Source organism: Littorina saxatilis, linkage group LG12 (assembly GCF_037325665.1).
Source record: "Littorina saxatilis isolate snail1 linkage group LG12, US_GU_Lsax_2.0, whole genome shotgun sequence".
Taxonomy (NCBI): domain Eukaryota; kingdom Metazoa; phylum Mollusca; class Gastropoda; order Littorinimorpha; family Littorinidae; genus Littorina; species Littorina saxatilis.
In genome coordinates, this window is record NC_090256.1 from 25,448,824 (window position 1) to 25,467,442 (window position 18,619).

General features: G+C 47.6%; 1 protein-coding gene across 1 annotated transcript in view; it reads left to right on the forward strand.

Moving 5' to 3' along the window:
- The window catches only part of LOC138983054 (uncharacterized), a gene marked incomplete at its 5' end in the record, with an annotated part of 181,271 nt that overhangs the window by 148,607 nt on the left and 14,045 nt on the right, over positions 1 to 18,619 (forward strand). The window contains 8 exon segments of the mRNA XM_070356456.1: positions 373 to 509; positions 1,188 to 1,302; positions 1,912 to 2,093; positions 3,625 to 3,748; positions 10,332 to 10,474; positions 12,191 to 12,332; positions 12,648 to 12,790; positions 13,850 to 13,997. Coding sequence (XP_070212557.1) covers positions 373 to 509; positions 1,188 to 1,302; positions 1,912 to 2,093; positions 3,625 to 3,748; positions 10,332 to 10,474; positions 12,191 to 12,332; positions 12,648 to 12,790; positions 13,850 to 13,997 — 1,134 coding nt within the window.

Here is an 18,619-nt window from a genome sequence, read left to right on the forward strand (position 1 = left end):
AATCAGTTGTAATGATACCTTAAAGAAACATTATTTCCATTTTGTAATGAATTCCGATTAAGCTTAGTGTCTCTACCAAATGATCATAAGTCATATTTGAAATAAAACTGTCAGCTATTTGTGTAGATGTGAGACATTTGTCCTCGTTCTCTTGCAAATATACCATGCTTGTGTCAAACTTACCTCTACATTTATGAATGTGCAAGCCTATATTGAAAACAGACATTAGATTTTTAGATATTTGAAAACCTCTTTCATAGAAATTTTGTTTTTTTGTAGAGCTAAATCAGCACTAAAAAGTAGGTATACACAGTTTTGGTTTCTGTTAGTACTTATATTAAGAATGTCTGAACAATTTTGTATTTCTGCCAGGCGCTTGACCCAGAAAGCAGAGTGCATTGCGCGCAACTTGGGAGACCTGGGGTTAACCTGTTCAGCCTCCACCGTTGCTTCTACAATTCAGCGGCACAGATTCGAATCCTTGTCTGGGGATGTTCACATGTGCAATGGTCTGTATCCTATGCCATACAGTGAACCGTTCCCCGCCCCTGCCCCCCTTGAACACATTTACACACACACCACACACACACACACACCAGACACACACACATACATACACGCACACGCGCATGCACTTACACACACACTTGTTTTACGACCTCCCCCTTTATTTAGACTCTTTTTGTCCAGGTGTTATGTTCATGCCTCCATTTTTAAGACATTCCTTTTCAGGACCTAATTTTCTCAAATTGGAGCAGTTAGAATGGGAGTTTCACTGTATTTGATTTAGGAATTTCAGTTATACAAAATGTCTCACTCTGTAACTTGCAACTTTTCATTTTGGAAAAGAAAGAAGCAAATTAAATATATATATTATACTATGCACAGCCCGATTCAATGGAAATTGAATCAAGACTGTATGGTTTTGAAACCAGATCTTCATTCTGGTATTTTATAAGAGATTTGATGGCTGTCAGATGAAATAAGTGTGTTGTTGGTTTTTGTGTGTGTGTGCATGCATGCTCTCTTTTTCTCTCTTTCTGAGGAATTCTTTCAAAAATCTGTGTGAAATTAAGTGCTGTTTGATTACATACACCTTTCCCCAGTCAGAGTTTTTTTTTGATTAAAGAAAAATTTCATTAATTTCATTTAATGAATTTAGTTTTTTTCTGTGTATATTTTTGCAGATTTCTTGGGAGAAATTAGGCAGGACAGTTGCTTGAAGGCCCAGCTGACTGGCAGTCAGCCGAACTTATGTCTGAAACACTTTGACAGAGTCTCATCCTCTGATGATGCTTGCGGGTAATTTTTTGTTCTCTGCTTTATTGAGTCAGTTAGATTAAAAGTTACTCCCAGCACCTCCCACCTCCCAGTCTTTACACTAGTGTGCATATGTGTGTGCGTGTAAGTGTGTGTGTGTGCAAGCATGTGTGCGTGCGTGTGTGTTAGTGTTTCTTGTTGAAATCGGTTTTTTTTCTTGATTCAGATTTTTTTATTTTTTTTTATTATTGCTGCTGTTGTTTTGCTTGCAATTTTCATTTGGGTAATATTATTGTTCTAAACAAGAAGTGGTCTAGCTGGCAATGGAGGTAACTTTACTGTAACCAAAAACACTTTCAGGATATCGTTTGGCGTCGGGCAGTTGGTTAAACACAAAAACTAATGTCAAAACTTTGGTAGAGCTCCTCAACTTTTTCATGGTAAGGTAAAGGCAAAGCCAAGGACCGCCTAAAACGATCAAAACTGGTTAGCCATTAAGGCGCATTTGCAGAACAAAATAAATCCTTCAAAATCTCTACACCTCAGAAACAATGTTGTACATGTAACAGGAGGAGCTGTGTCTAAGGAGATCGATGCTCAGTCTTGTGATGTCACTGTCACTGCATTCCTTCAATTTCTGCGATTTTTCAGTCTGCTGAATGCCGCGGTCTCATGCAGTGTCCAGAAGTACCCACAAGAATGCAGCAGAGAAAATGCAACAAGGGTTTTGCGGCAATGGCTGTTAGTGGAGCAGGTCGTGCCTGGGTGGAGCGAAATCGATCTGGGTATCATGGTCAATCAGGAGACTAAACAGAACTTTTTCCGATGCCCTTGTGAGTATGATGTCATTTTTGACTCACATGCGAAGCAAAAGTGAGTCTATGTACTTACCCGAGTCGTCCGTCCGTCCGGACATCTGTCCGGCCGTCCGGAAAACTTTAACGTTGGATATTTCTTGGACACTATTCAGTCTATCAGTACCAAATTTGGCAAGATGGTGTATGATGACAAGGCCCCAAAAAACATACATAGCATCTTGACCTTGCTTCAAGGTCAAGGTCGCAGGGGCCATAAATGTTGTCTAAAAAACAGCTATTTTTCACATTTTACCCATTTTCTCTGAAGTTTTTGAGATTGAATACCTCACCTATATATGATATATAGGGCAAAATAAGCCCCATCTTTTGATACCAGTTTGGTTTACCTTGCGTCAAGGTCACAGGAGCTCTTCAAAGTTGGATTGTATACATATTTTGAAGTGACCTTGACCCTGAACTATGGAAGATAACTGTTTCAAACTTAAAAATTATGTGGGGCACATGTTATGCTTTCATCATGAGACACATTTGGTCACATATGATCAAGGTCAAGGTCACTTTGACCCTTATGAAATGTGACCAAAATAATGTAGTGAACCACTAAAAGTGACCATATCTCATGGTAGAAAGAGCCAATAAGCACCATTGTACTTCCTATGTCTTGAATTAACAGCTTTGTGTTGCATGACCTTGGATGACCTTGATCTTGGTCAAGGTCACATGTATTTTGGTAGGAAAAATATGTAAAGCAGTTCTTAGTGTATGCTAGGTTTAGTTATTTGACCTTGACCCTGAAGGTCAAGGTCATGTAAAGGTCAAGGTCAAGCATGTGAGTCGTATGGGCTTTGCCCTTCTTGTTGTTTGGTTACAATGATGTGATTTGCAGTACAGGTGCATTTGCATTGTTACTGGGAATCAGTGCATCTGCAAGTACCCTGGCCAGAAAAGGTTTGAGGATACATTTTTTAGCATTTGTGAATGTTAAACGGCAGTGTTTCTTGGTCAGAAACATATGTGGATTCTTTTTTTTTCTTTTGTTCAAAAATAAGCTTGTTTGTTTTGAGAAATATTTCCATTAGGGGTCAAATCAACAAATGAATCCCGGAAGCAAATGGTTTGGGATGTATAGCAGTCTGGGGATGCTGGGATATCTCGTATTTGAGAAACTAGCAATGAATACTGTCTGCATTAGAGTAATTTGCATAAACTAGTTTGCAAAGTTAATATTTTTCCGACCATAAATCCAAAGGAAGGATATAAGGCCAAATGCGCAAATAAACGTAGAAAGAGAATATTCCATTCTGTCCATACCATCCTGAAGAAGGCAGTACGTTACATGCCGAAATATTGATTTAAACGTACCTAACCTGGTTACTGGTGTGTTTTCCTTTTATTTAAACGTAGAAAGGGAATGTATGTTTGCAAACTTAGCCAGCCTTAAGTAAGACTAAGAGGGATGCCTCAAATCTGAGGAATTAGTCATGGACACTGTCTCCATTAGAACAAAATGCACAAATGAATCTATAAAGTCAGAGTATGTTTTCAGACTATCAACGCAAGGAGGGGTGCCCCATGTTCGGGGAACTCACTGAAAAAACATACAGGGCCGGTGAAAAGGTTGTGGAATCATACAACATCTCTGCTGAGATGAACTCTTCAGCTTTGTGCAGGTAAGGTTTTTGTTGTTGTTGTTGTCTTGCTTTGATCTTTCTTGTGTCAGTGTGTGCATTTTGTATGTGTGTGTGCTGGTGTTCAGTTATGTTGTTTAAAAAAAAAATTCTTTGTCGTCTTTTTGAATTGAATGTTGATTAAATTACATATTCCTACTCCGAATCACATGTAGCAGTTGACTCAGTCTAAAGTGCTAGGTCTGAAAAGGCTACCCGTCTAAGGGGAGCAACCCCAACTAAAAAAGTGTAAACGTAGCTATGGTAATGACGACGCACCCAGGGAGTTACCTCCCCTCCTGCGTACTACGTCACTACTGCTACTGACCACGTGACCCCTATCATTCGACACTTCAGCTTTCTAGGGAGCAGGTCGTGAATTTTTTGGCTCTAGTGGAAGTTCGCTGTTTGGTGTTTGCTTAGACACCCACCGGCACCCACACCCGTCTCTTCACCCGCTGCACTGGTAGTTGGTGAGCTCGTTCCTTTACTTGTATCGAACGTAAATTTTCAGTTGCTACTTGAAATTTTCGGCCACGTGTTGGTCACGTATTTTGTGGTAGCCATTTTGGAATTTTGTGTCTCCGTTTTGTTGTCAGCATGTCTGACGGAGACAAAAAGCGCGAGCGCGGCAAGGCTGATGCGAAGGGGAAAATTAAACCCAAGTCTTCCACTTCTGTCCCTAAGCCTATTTTGGTTGTTGTTTCTGACGCGGCTAACAATGCTGTTATGACGGTCCCTATTTCTGCCCCAAATGACCAGCCGGTTGGGGGGCAGTCTAATCAACCTACGCGTACCGTTGTTTCTCGCTCGTCTTCTCTGCCTCTTGCAGATTCGACGTCGCTGGTTTCATCGTTGCTTTCTTCGCTGGTTCCCGAGCTTCGCACGTTGGTGAGAGAGGAGATGGTGCGTTCTCAGCCTTCGACTTCCGTTGTCCCGTCGATGGCTTCCTTTCCGCTTCCGGCTGTGACGCTGTCCTTGACCGAGGCGGTTGCTTCTGTGCCTTCTACCGCTGTGGTTGGCGACGCAAGTAAGTTGGGCTTGTCCGTAGGCCCTCGTGAGGCCGCTGGACGCTCCCTGCTGGGAAGCAGCCCTTTTCGGCGGGTTCACGACCCGCAAACCCCTGTTCGTTCTCACTTTGGCTTCACGGAAGACCATCGTGTCGATGAGCAATGGCGGCATTTGGTTCAGGCTTCGACGCTTCCGGCACTCGCCGGAAGTGTAGGTCCTCCGACGTACGCACCCGCTGGGGTCGTTTCCGGAGTCGACCAGCCGGTTCCGTCTGCTGCGCTTCCGGCACTCGCCGGAAGCATAGGTCCCCCGATGTACGCACCCGCTGGGGTCGTTTCCGGGGTTGACCGGACGTGGCCCTCTGGGCAATCGGCCTTCCGGCCGCCGTCCACAGTGTCTGCGCTTCCGCCTTTCGCGGTCGCGCCTGATACTTTTCCGGCTCAGACCGGATCTGCTGCTTCTTCCGCTTCCGCTTCCTCTCGGGTGGCGGTCGCGGGGGGGCATCACCAGCCCTTTGGGCAGGTGTCTCAGCCCTGGCCGGGGCAGTCAGCGCTTCCGTCTTCGGTTGTTGCTTCGACTGCGGTTCCGGTTCCGGCGGCTGTGGGCATGCCGTCCTCTTACTCTTTCCCTATTCAGGGCATGAGTTCGGATGGCATTGGAGTGGACGGGTTTCCGGTTTCCGGTTACGGTGTTCACCGCCCTTCTACCAGCAACGTGGACTTCGGTCCTTCGCCGGATGTTTCGGATATTCAATCCGTCGCCAGCGAGGCTGCACGTGTTGGTTATCCGGAGAGACTCAAAGTGGCTCTTGAGGCCGCTGCTGAGGTCACTTCGAGATATTTCGCGGAAGGGGCTTCGGTCTCTTCGGCTGCCGCTTCGACGGCACCGTCCGCGATGGCTGATTTTCGCTCTGGGAAGGAGGATGACTCATACTTCCGGTTTTTGGAGTCTCCATCCATAGCCTTTCAGCTTTCTCAAGTTTTGGCCAAGCCATCTCCTTCCGGAAGCGGAATTCCTTCACTTCCGGTTCCGCTGCTCGTGCCTCACGGCTCAGTTCCGGAGCTGGCTCAGCAGTGGATGGCTTCGCCTTCTCAGGCTTCTGCATTCGCTCTGTCGTCTCACAAGCGGTTGGTTTTGCAGAAGTCTCCTAGGAACTTGTTGGATGCTTTCGCTCTCCCGCGTTCATCTTTGACAGTTCCTCCGGAGATGCTTGCCTTGTTGGCCAAGCCTATCAAGAAGGATGACGGTGTGCTCTTTTCTGAGAACACGCTGATTGCTTCTGAAGAGGCAGGGCGTCAGCAGCTGGAGCTTGCCTCCATTGCTGAGACCCTCATTCGGGCCCTCTCTCGTGCCCTCACTGATTCGCTGAATCCGTTCTCTCTCAGCGAGGATCAGGATGCGGATGACGTCTCCACTTTGTTGGCCGCTCTTGCGAGGGTCAATGAAGAACAGATGAGACTTTCTGCTGTGCACTATGCGCACTCTGTTATGTGTCGTCGGGATCTCTTCCTGTCACACTCTCAGTTTTCGGATCAGGCGACCAAGGACACTTTGCGTGCCTCACCGGTCTTGGAGGGTTCCCTCTTTGGGCATCTCGTTTTTGATGCCCGAAGACAGGAAATTCAGGCTAACAGGGACCAGCAGTTCTCTGACTTTTCCCTGCACAGCCTTAAGCAGTCCAAGCAGTCTCAGCCTTCTCAGCCGAAGCAGGCTAAGGTTGCTGGCCCTCCCAAACCGGCAGACAAGGGTCGGGGACGTTCCTCTTCTCGGGGCTCGAGAAGACGACCGTCTTCCGGCAGGGGGAGAGGCGGCTCTGGAAGCAAGCCTCACCCCCAATGAAGTGCTCCCGATCTCCCCCCCACCCCGCCCTCCACTCTGGTGATGGCGGGGGGCCCTTCCCGGGCACTTTCCCACTGGCTCGTGTCTGTACAGAGTCAATGGATCGTGGGGGTCGTGAGGTCGGGCTTCCGTCTTCTCTGGAAAGATGGCAAGGCACCTCTGGTCAGGCGTCCGCCGGCGTTCAGGCCTCCCTCCTCGCAGGAAGCCATTTCTGTCCTTCGGTCGGAAATAGACTCCCTGGTGCAGAAGGGCGCAGTGGAGAAAGTCCTCGACCACAGTTCCCCTGGGTTTTACGGACGGCTTTTCGCCGTCCCCAAAGCCTCAGGGGCATGGCGTCCTGTCTTGGACCTGTCGTTCCTCAATACCTTTTTGAGGGAGATAAGGTTCAAGATGGAGACGCCAGCGTCGGTCAGGGACTCTCTCCGCCCGGGAGATTGGGCGACTTCCATCGACCTGACGGATGCATACTTCCATATTCTTATGCATCCAGCCGACCGGAAATGGCTTCGTTTCCGGTGGGCAAGTCAGGTTTACCAGTTTCGCGCCCTTCCTTTTGGCCTGTCTCTCGCCCCTTGGGTCTTCACCATGGTCGTGAGACAGGTCTGCGCGCTGGTGAGGTCGCGAGGTGTCCGGCTACGTGCCTACCTGGACGATTGGCTCATCCTGAGTCAGAGTCAGGCGGGGTGCGAGCAGGATACCCAATCGGTTCTTCGGGAGGCCAACTTGTTTGGCTTCTCGATCAACCGATCAAAGTCGGAGCTGACACCGTGTCAGACGTTCACCTACTTGGGAATGTCTTTCGACACGGTGGCTTGGACTGTTCAGCCCTCTCAGAAGAGGGTGGACAAGCTCCAGGCGTGCATACGCTCCACTTTGCCTCTCCCGAGGGCCTCCCTGCGGACTTTGGCCTCCATCTTAGGGCAGATGGAGTCCATGGCTCTCCTGGTCCCCTTGGGGAGGGTCCACAAACGTCCCTTTCAGCTGGCGCTGAAGCCGTTCGTGGACTCTCCCACGGTGGATTGGAATGCCCTCATCCCTCTCCAGGGATGGTTCCAATCCGCTACCCTTCCGTGGCTGGACACGGAGTGGGTGTGCAGGGGCGTGCCGATAGCCCTTCCTGCCCCAGATTTGGACCTGTTCACGGACGCGTCCTTGATGGGGTGGGGGGCTCACACAGACCAGCTGACTGCGTCAGGTCTGTGGTCGGCAGATCAGAGGATGCAGCACATCAACTTGCTGGAGCTAGAAGCCGTGGCTCTAGCTCTGGACAAGTTCCGGCCCTCCCTTCAGGCCAAGCATGTTCGTCTGTTTACAGACAACACGACAGTGGCAGCTTACATCAACAAGCAGGGAGGGTCGCGGTCTCCGTCGCTTTCGGTCAGGGCCTGCGAGATCCTGATTTGGTGTTCAGAGCATCAAATCAGGCTTTCGGCCAGGTACCTTCCCGGAAGCTTGAACACTCTGGCGGACGCGCTCAGCCGCTCCGACAGAGTGCTTCAAACAGAGTGGACCATCACTCACGGAGCGCTGGATCGTCTCTGGTCTCTTGTGCAGAAACCTCAGGTGGACCTTTTTGCCACCAGGTTCTCGAAGAGACTACCAGTGTTCGTCTCACCATTCCCGGATCCCGAGGCGTGGGAGACGAACGCGATGGACATTTCCTGGTCAGGCCTGGAGGCTTACGCGTTCCCGCCATTCCAGTTACTCACACGAGTTCTCAGGAAGGCGGAGCAGGAGGGCCCGTCCCTCCTGCTGATCGCTCCTCTTTGGCCGTCTCAGCCGTGGTTCCCGGACCTGCTGAGACTCGCCCAGGGCCCTCCCATTCCTCTCGCTCTCACGCGAGGAGAACTGGTACAGCCTCACACCGGCAGCCTCCACGCAGAGCCTCAGATGCTGAATCTTCACGCGTGGAGGTTGTGCGGTCTTCTCTGAGGCGCAAAGGGGCATCAGATCTGACCATGGACCTGGTAGGACGCTCGCACAGAGCATCTACCTCGTCCGTTTATGAGTCACATTGGAGGGCCTGGGTTACCTGGTGTCACGAGCATCGGCTGGATGCTACGGCGCCCCGCACGATGCATGTGGCGAACCATCTTGCTTTCATGTCCTCTCAGGGAGCTTCTGCTGCCTCGTTGAAAGTAAGAAGATCGGCCATCTCGGCGACCCTACGCCAGATAGGTCGCTCTATAGATGTTAGTGGCGTGATCGCTGGAGTCATCAAGGGCGCTTCCCTTGCTGACGTCAAGTCTCGTACGCCCGTTCCTAAGTGGGATCTCTTATTGGTCATGGAGTTTCTGCGTTCAGCGGATTTTGAACCTCTCAGAGATGCCAGTTTTGCGAATCTTACACGCAAGTCCCTTTTCCTTTTGCTGCTAGCATCGGCACGAAGGGGCAGTGAGATCCACGCTCTTTCCGGTAATTCGGACGACATTTCCTTTGAATCAGATGGGTCCGTTACTTTGCGGTTTCGACCTGAGTTTCTTGCGAAAAACCAGGCTCCCGAGCGAGCTTCTCCTTTGGTTCATGTCAGGCCTTTGTCCACTATTCTGGCTCCGAATGATCCAGACTTAGTAAATTGCCCTGTTAGAGCCCTTCGCATCTACCTTGCCCGTGCTCAGTCTCTTAGATCCGCAGCTCAAAAGCTTTTGTTTATTTCTCTCAATACGGAGAGACATAAGGATATTACTAAGACGACTCTGGCCCGGTGGGTGTCGGCGCTCATTAAGCATGCTTACGAGTGGAGCCGCCGCAATGAAGGGGGGACACAGCCTGTCCTTCCTCTGGAATCAGCTCGGGCTCACGAGACGCGAGCTTGGGCCTCCTCCTTGGCCGTGTTACGATCAAGAAGACTGGAGGAGGTGCTCCACACCGCATACTGGCGTTCCGAGGATGTCTTCATGAATTTTTACCTGCGTGACATCTCGGCTCTTCGCCAGGATGGATCTAGAGCTTTGCCTGCCATGGTGGCAGGAGGTCAGCTCTTGACAAGGATTTGAGAGTGAGTTTGAACTTTTTCTTTCCCACCGCCTTGTTGTTTCAATCTGCTACATGTGATTCGGAGTAGGAATATGTAATTTAATCGAAAATTTTATTGTAAATTTTCATTTAATAAATATACCTACCCGAATCACATATCGTAGTCCCTCCCACCTACCCCGCTTATGATTTGGAGATTTTATTCTTCGAGTCGAATGATAGGGGTCACGTGGTCAGTAGCAGTAGTGACGTAGTACGCAGGAGGGGAGGTAACTCCCTGGGTGCGTCGTCATTACCATAGCTACGTTTACACTTTTTTAGTTGGGGTTGCTCCCCTTAGACGGGTAGCCTTTTCAGACCTAGCACTTTAGACTGAGTCAACTGCTACATGTGATTCGGGTAGGTATATTTATTAAATGAAAATTTACAATAAAATTTTCGATTTCTTGGTCTCGTAAAACTAAATAACAAAGACGTTCATGTGTTCATGGAAGCAAATTGGCTTCTTTAAATCTGTGTGTATATCTGTGCATCTGTTTTGTGTGTGACAATGAATGTTTTTTTTGGTTTTTTTAGGATTGACATAGCCACATTCTTACCTGAGAAATATAACTTGCATAGTTATTCTTTTTTTCAGCACAAGAGAATTTAAGCTGTAAAACGTGAACATGCGCGCATTTCTTGTATGCTACTTTGTTTTGCAACTCTGAGCCACATCTTTTAGTGATGGTAATTTAATCATCTTTGTCGGTGCACTCAGGATTTACGAGGATCTGGTTGCGGCGGCCATGCTTACCACCGCGGATTACCCACAGTGCACTGCACAGGATCTCCATCAGCTGGCTGTCAACAACCAGGAACATCTCAGGAACCTGACTGGCTTTACGTTTGGGGAATGTGCAGGTGCGTTGAAACTGCTGCCTTTTCTTACACGGCTGTAAATGGGGGTGTATAGGATTCACTCCGTCTGTGTGTTAGTTTGTCCTTCTATCCACACTTAGATCTCTGGTGTTTATCGGCCGATTGATTCATTGAACTGAAATTTGGTGTGTTGCCTGGAAATAAGGGACACACAGTTGTAGCAAACAAAGTAGGATTCCTAGCTGCCTTAAATGGAAGGGGAGATAAACCAGGGGCATTTTTGAGATCTGGCATGTACACGTTAGCTATGAATGGTAACTATTATTTTTGTGTGTGAGTTCTGTCCCCTGAATAGCCTTGCATACTCCAAGGCTTTTATTGTCGATCTTTTCACAGTTTTCTTTGGTGAGGTCACCCCTCAAGGTCAGCCTTTGTTTTTGTACAGCTTTTCTGAGGTAGCTGTGATGCAAGGACCCCCTTGGAACCAGCCAAAAGTGTCCCTATATTGTGGGCGTTTTTTGGTTCGAGTCATACTTTGATCAAGTTAATATCAATAACAAAATGTGCACTGTATTGCTCATTTTGTTTGTTTGTTCGTTCATGGGCTGAAACTCCCACGGCTTTTACGTGTATGACCGTTTTTACCCCGCCATTTAGGCAGCCATTCGCCGCTTTCGGAGGAAGCATGCTGGTTATTTTCGTGTTTAATAATAAGAACATTTATATAGCGCTAAATCAAAAACTTTCGTTAAAAAGGCTTGCTCTAAGCGCTTGACATCTAAACTAAAACGTCATTCACACTCTTTACAATGATGTACAAGAACTTCATGTCACACTCTTTCATTCAGTATAGCACCATTCACACAGTTGTTATTCTATAACCCACCAAACTCTGACATGGATTACAGGATCTTTTTCGTGCGCACTTGGTCTTGTGCTTGCGTGTACAAACGGGGGTGTTCGGACACCGAGGAGAGTCTGCACACAAAGTTGACTCTGAGAAATAAATCTCTCGCCGAATGTGGGGACGAACTCACGCTGACAGCGGCCAACTGGATACAAATCTAGCGCGCTACCGACTGAGCTACATCCCCGCCCCTCTACGTATTGCTCATTAAACTGAATACATTGAAATGCAATTGAATGGAAATTGTCTATGGTGTATCTTAACCTGCCTGTGATGGACAAAGGGACAACCGAGGGTGTCCTTTCATGGGAGGGACCTTACATATAAGAGGCACAACTATATATATATCTCATTAGACGATGGTCATGTGTAAAGGTTTTAAGAAATGAGTGTGCACCAAAACTGGGACACCTTACTGGCTTACAACTCAAGTTTTATCATTAGACATGCTCTCACACACAAAAATGAAAATCATACTTAGAATGTTTTTGTGTTAACTCAAGTGTGCAAGGGGGCTGGATAGCTCAGTTGGTAGGACGTGTGATCCTAGGATTCCGGGTTCGAATCCAGGCCGGGACAGACACGGGTCAACTTTAGATTCAGAAATGGTATCCATGTTCCACCCCCGTATCACCACAATGACACGTAAAAGACCTTGGTCATTCTGCCATATTAGTGCTCATGGTGGCTGATTACACCTAAACACACACACACACACCTGGGTAGCGCAACTCTTGTTGTTGCTAGTTGTCCAGGGGGAGGAATCGACCAGAATTTCCCAACAATGGGATAATAAAATACATGTTTATGAAATGAAATTAAAGAAAAATATAATACTGTTTGGTTTGCAGATAAAGTGAAGCTGCCTATGGTGGACAAAAACCAGGACATGTGTGATAATCCTTACCTCATCAAGTTCTTGGCTGGTGGAAGATATGTGTGCAAGGACTACAACTTGACACAGCCAATCACGTCTCCTGGGGGCTCTTGCCAGTAGGGATGAATTTCGCCTTTCTAGTTCTATGACGTAAATGATTCATTTAGTAGCAAATTTGTGAGTTATTCGAAAGATTCATGTCTGTGTTTTATTTATTTTAGAGTGACTACACTGACACAAATGAACTACATTTATTCCAGAGTAGGTGTATTCATCTTACAAGATGTTTAAAAAGGGGGGGGGGGGGGGTGAGGGGTCCACTGCACTAAAATGTCAGCTTTTATGTGCCTTTCACACACAACAATTGAAATTGAAAACAGCACTGACTTGTGCATTTTTTCTTTTTACTTATCAAACGCCTCTTTTTCTAGGCGTGCCTTCTCAGCTGTATTATGCTTCTGGAGATATTCTGATCGCTTCCTGCCTGAAGGAATGAAATGTGGGCGAGACGACATCATCAGAGGTCTCAGGGCTAACAGGCAGTACCTTCACCAATCCTACGATCGCTGTCTAGGTAATTTGTTTTGTTTTCTTGTGGCTGTGATTGTGTGTGTTTTGGGGAGGTGTTGGGATATGGGGTACAGGGGAGGTGGCAAAAACAATCATGATTTCCTCAAATGCTAATTTGAACAAAGATTTGAAATGTTACACACTTGTAGGGTTTGAGGACCTCCATACGTGTCAGATTTACCTTCAACATATTTCAAGGTAATGGTGGGGCTAGATTAGGAAAAAAAGGAAAATCATCATTTTTCTGGACATTTTTAAGGTTAAAGCTTTGAAACTTCACACACTTCCAGGGCTTGATGACCTCCAGACCGAGAGAAGCTTGGTTGACCCTAGTAGAATTTCAAGGTCATGACAGGGTCATGTTTGGGGAAAAATAAGGACAATTATCATTGTTTAAGCTAGAGCTTTGAAACTGCACACACATTCATGGTTATGATGACCTTTCAGATATATCATAATCCAAGTCTGGTTCCCCCTTGTCAAATTTCAAGGTCACAGTAGGGTCAAGTTTGTGACAAAAAGGAAAAAATACATTTCTTGAGCTAAAGCTCTGTGTTTCACACATTTCCAGGAATTGATGACCTCTAGACTTAAATCTGGTTGATCCTGGTCCAGTTACAAGGTTGCAGCTTTGGTCGATTAGAAATGAAGTATAATTTTCTTGAACGTTCATGGAGCTGGAGAAGTAGATAATTAATGTCTGATTAATACTTTTATGGCAAAGGTGAGCCTTATGAGCATTTGAAGTAGATAGGTATTGTGTGATTAATACTTTTTTGACAAAGGTGAGCCTTTTGAGCATTTGCTCTTTTTGCTTTTATACTCAGTTGCCTTTCAATATATGCAAATAAGAAGAGGAGAATTGAGGAGAAAAAGATGGAAAGCCTGAGCTGGTGGTAAAAAAAAAAGTAAATGCATGGATGGATCTACTTCCATATAAAACAGATTTCAGATAAAATGTTTGTTTCTTTATTTGTTTTTTTTTTGTGTTTGATCAAATTTATTCCTGTGTTCAGTATGGAAGTAAATAAGGGCTCCCACTTATGCGTTTGGTATTTTACAGATTCAGACGTTGCACTGGCCTACGGCAATGTGGTGGTCGCCAACATCGAGGGACAGTGGAGGACGTTGTGTGGAAACTGGTGGAGCGACCGCGAGGCCAAGATCGTTTGCCATTCTCTGGGCTACAAGTTTGGTATCGCTTTTAACAGGTATGGTGCATTGAGGGTTTTTCTTTTTTTCTTCTGCATTCATGGGCTGAAACTCCCATGTACACTCGTGTTATTTTGCACGAGTAGGATTTTACGTTTATGATCGTTAATTACCCTTGCCATTTAGGCAGCCATAACTCGATTTTGAGGGGGAGCATTTATGTTCTTTTCTCTTGTGTTTCACTGCTGCAACTGAATTTGCTGTCAAACTCGGGCACTGAAGACCACCCAAATCTGAGATAATCGGGTCATAAAATGGAAAATATGAAAAACCCTGGGAAAAATAATGCAATAAATGTCAAATGAGCAGCAATGTATATTACTTTATTTATATTTTTAATTGCTTTTTGTGTTATTTGCTTCTGGTCTTTTGTCCTCTTCCATAAAAGAGAGGGAAGCTTAAATAGGTATTAATAGGTAACATGCGCCTTGAGTCGCCTTGTGTGGTGAGATACGTGCGCGATATAAATCCTCGTAAATAAAAATAAAATAAATAAATAAATAAAATGGAAGTAAATTTACAGACCATATCAGTCCAATAAGAAACTGAGAAACCAAGGTCCAAAAAGGGGGCAAGTCTTAAAAAGGGGGAATATAAAGAAAGAAGGTTTCACCGTACTGCAGATTTCTATGTCCTTTGTTTGCTGAGAAAAGGGACTGAGAGCGTTTCATGATTTAAAAACATCAACTACAAAGACTAATATATTTACAGTGGAACTCCCCCATTAAATTACATATTCTTACTCCCAATCACATAATTATAGCATTGACATAGTCCGAGATGCTAGGTACTGAAAAACGCTTACCCGTCCAACAACTTAAAGGGAAGCAACCCCATCACCAAAAAAGGCAAACGTAGCCATGGTAACGAGCCGGTACCCCGGGAGTTACCTCCCATCTAGTGGATACTACGTCACTTCCTACCACAACACGTGGCAACTCATACGACTTTCAGCGTCCCATGAGAGAGGTTGTTGAATTTTTTGCGCTCCTTGTCACCGGCCGGCCACGTTACTCGTCTTTCTCCCGTGCGAGCTCCTTTTGGTGAGCTCGTTCTTGTTTGTGTTTACGAACTTTTTTGCTGTTTAGTGACTGATTTTTCGTCCTTTGGGATTTATATTGTCAGTGACTTTGTGCGTTTTCGCCATTTTGTATTCTGGTCAGTGTGTTGACTGTGATATTTTGGTGTGTTAGCCTCCGCTTGTCTACTCTAGTGGGTTGCAAGCGTGGTTATTTGTTGTTCTTTGAACATTGTGTGTTACTGAGCTTTCTGTCCGTTCGGACTTGCGTTTTGTCAGTAATTTTTGTGTTGTGTTTCGTTTGTTTGAGTCAGCATGGCTGACTCTGATAAACGGAAAGGATAGTACGAGTTTCGGTCGTAGGCCGTTACTCTTAGTAATAGTGCTAGCTCTGTGTGTTCTAGCGTTACTATTGTCTCCTCCTTTGCTTTGGCGTTGGAGCAGGGGCCGTTTGTGTCCTCTGTGTTACTGTCCCTCGTTCCAGAGATCCGCGGTTGGTGTACGAGGTGATGCAGCGCTCTGCTGTTTCCGGCAGTGCCGCATTTCCGCCTGCGGTGGGGGATGTGCAGTCACTTGCTTCGCTGGTCGTGCCTTCCGGTTTCCGGAATTCAGGTTCCTGCTTCAGCGGTTTCCGCCTCCTCAGGTGGACTCTCAAGTAAGTTGAACTGGTCCGACGGCCCTGGTGAGGCGACTGGACACTCCCTGCTGGGAAACAGTTCATCTTGGCAGCTTCACTAACTGCACTCTGCTGGTCGGCCAACACCACCTTTAGAGGATTGGGGTTGTTGACCAGCAGCAGTGGCTTGCGGCCACTTAACAAGAACGCCTGTTGCAGGATCAGACTTTGTTGACTGGCAGCGGCGGCCGTTCCCGGTTTCGGCCGGGATAAACGGTTTCTCCCTCACTTGGTCGCTCTGACTACGGTAACGGGGGGGACCATAGACTGGCCTTCGGGCTTTATGGCTTCCGGCCTCAGTCTATGCAGTCTTCGTTTCCGCTTTCGGCGGTTTCGGCGGCTGCGTTTCCGGCTTCGGCCGGAAGCATAGGTCCACCTACACACGTACGCTGGAGCGGCGGTGTATGGATGGACCGCAGACTGGCCTCCGGGCTTTATGGCTTCCGGCCTCAGTCTATGCAGTCTTCGTTTCCGCTGAGGCGGTTTCGGCGGCTGCGGTTCCGGTTTCGGCCGGAAGCGTAGGTCCACCTACACACGTACGCTGAAGTGGCGGTGTACGGAGGGACCGCAGACTGGCCTCCGGGCTTTATGGCTTCCGGCCTCAGTCTATGCAGTGTTTGTTTCTGCTGTGGCGGTTTCGGCGGCTGCGTTTTCGGTTTCGACTGGAAGCATAGGTCCACCTTTGGCGCTAGTGTATGGATGGACCGCAGACTGGCCTCCGGGCTTTATGGCTTCCGGCCTCAGTCTATGCAGTCTTCGTTTCCGTTGTGACGGTTTCGGCGGCTGCTATCCGGCTTCGGCCGGATTCGCCGTTCTTCTTCCTGGCAATTCCGTTTGGATGTCAAGGAGGAAGCAACAGTGTCTGGCAATAGGTCCTCCTTCACTTGTACGCTCCGACGTTGGTGGTGGGATGGACCGCAGACTGGCCTCCTGGCTTTATGGCTGCCGGCCTCAGTCTACGCAGTCTTTGTTTCCGCATTGTGTGGTTTCGGCGGCGTCGTTTTCCGGCTTCGGCCGGATATGCTGTTTCTCTTTCTGTCACTTCCGTATGGATGTCAGAGAGGGAGCAATAGCAGTCGGCTTTCGGTACTCTGTGCCTCAGCCGGGGCAGTCGTTGCTTCACCCGGAGGGTGTTGTGACGTCCGCTTATCCAGGCCGGTGGTCGGATGGTTGGTCTACTTACCGTACTTTCCGGGTGACAAGGCGCTTCGTTATACAAGACGCACCCCCTTCTTTTTAAAAAAAATTGTAATCCCGTCACCCATTGGGCGCATGGGGCCGATAGGGCGCACCAAAATTGAAAAAGTATACCAGTAACAAACGGTCGAAGAATGAAAATAAGCCGCACATCAAAGGCAGGTCCATTGTTTATAGACACGACCTTCTTCCAAGGGGTCAATGACCCAGTTTTTGCCATGAGAGGTGGTTCCCCTGTCATATCTGAGAGAGGAAACACTTCCTGCACCGGGGTCAGTGACCGAGTTTAACAGAGTGGAAATATGTGTGCTCTGTGTGTGCCGCGAGATCAAAGGCATTGTGATAGCTGGGTGGCCTTGTTTATAGACACGACCTTCTTCCCAGGGGTCAATGACCCAGTTTTTGCCATGAGAGGTGGTTCCCCTGTCATATCTGAGAGAGGAAACACTTCCTGCACCGGGGTCAGTGACCGGTCAGTGACCGAGTTTAACAGAGTGGAAATATGTGTGTTCTGTGTGTGCGGCCAGATCAAAGGCAGGTCCATTGTGATAGCTGGGTGGCTTGAGAGCTCGAGGAAACTTGGCCAGGGCAGTACCTAGTAGCTGAAACATGCATTATCACAAGTTGTTTGACTGGTACTCAGGCGATCTCTTTGATTTTTTTCGTATTTCATACACGGATTAGACGCTTCGTTATGCAAGACGCAGGGGTCGAACTCGAGGAAAAAAGTCGCGCCTTATGACCCGGAAAGTACGGTACCCTTTTCCTCATGGTCAAGGGATGAGTGAGGTCGTTTTCCGGTGTTACGGGTTTCCGGTTATTCCGTGCTTCCTCCCACCGCTGGTGTTTATAACTTTGGTCTTTGTCCTTCAATGGTCCACTCTGAGGTTCAGTCGGTGGTCAGCGAAGACACATGGTCGGGATTTCCGTCAAGGCTCAAGGTTATTCTTGCAGCTGCGGCGGAGGTTACTTCCCGTTACTTTCCTTTCAGGAATCATAGGTCCCTCACCACATGGTCACTCTGTGTCGGTGCTGGGGTTGACCGGAGACTGGCCTCCGGGCTTTTTGGCTTCCGGCCTCAGTCGAAGCAGCCTTCGTTTTCGCATGGTGCGACTTCGTCGGTTGCATTTCCGGCTTCATCCGGATATACTGTTCCTCTTCTTTCAGATTGTTTTCTGTGAGGAAGGAACAGCGGCCGCTTTCTGGCGTTCTGGCTCCTCGGCCGGGGTAGTCGTCTCGTCACCCTTCCGGTGGGGGGGCTTCTGTCCATTCAGTTCCGTTGTCTTGGATGTCATTTGGCTTTTTCTGACTCTCATTCAGTCAGGATATCAGTCGGGATGATGTTCTGGTACGCGGGTTTCCGGTTTCCGGTTATCCCGTGTATTGTTTCTGCCTCTGGTGGATGTGACTTCGGCATTGTCTTTCGCTCGGCCACTCTGACTTCAGTTGGTGGCTAGTGAAGAGACATTTTTGAGGGGGGGTTTTCCGTTAAAGCTCAGGTTGTTCTTGACGCTGTGGCGAAAGTTTTCCCTTTAATTTTTGGAAGGTGCATCGGCGGTTTCAGCTTCCTCTTTGGTTGCCTCGTTGGCGATGTTGGACTTCCGTTCCGCGGAGGAGGAGGATTCCTTCTTCCAGTTCGAAGAGTCTCCTTCTGTGGCATACCACTTTTAGCAGGTTCTGGAGAAGCCTTTTCATGCCTGGAATGGTATTCCTTTGTTCCCGTTCCTTTG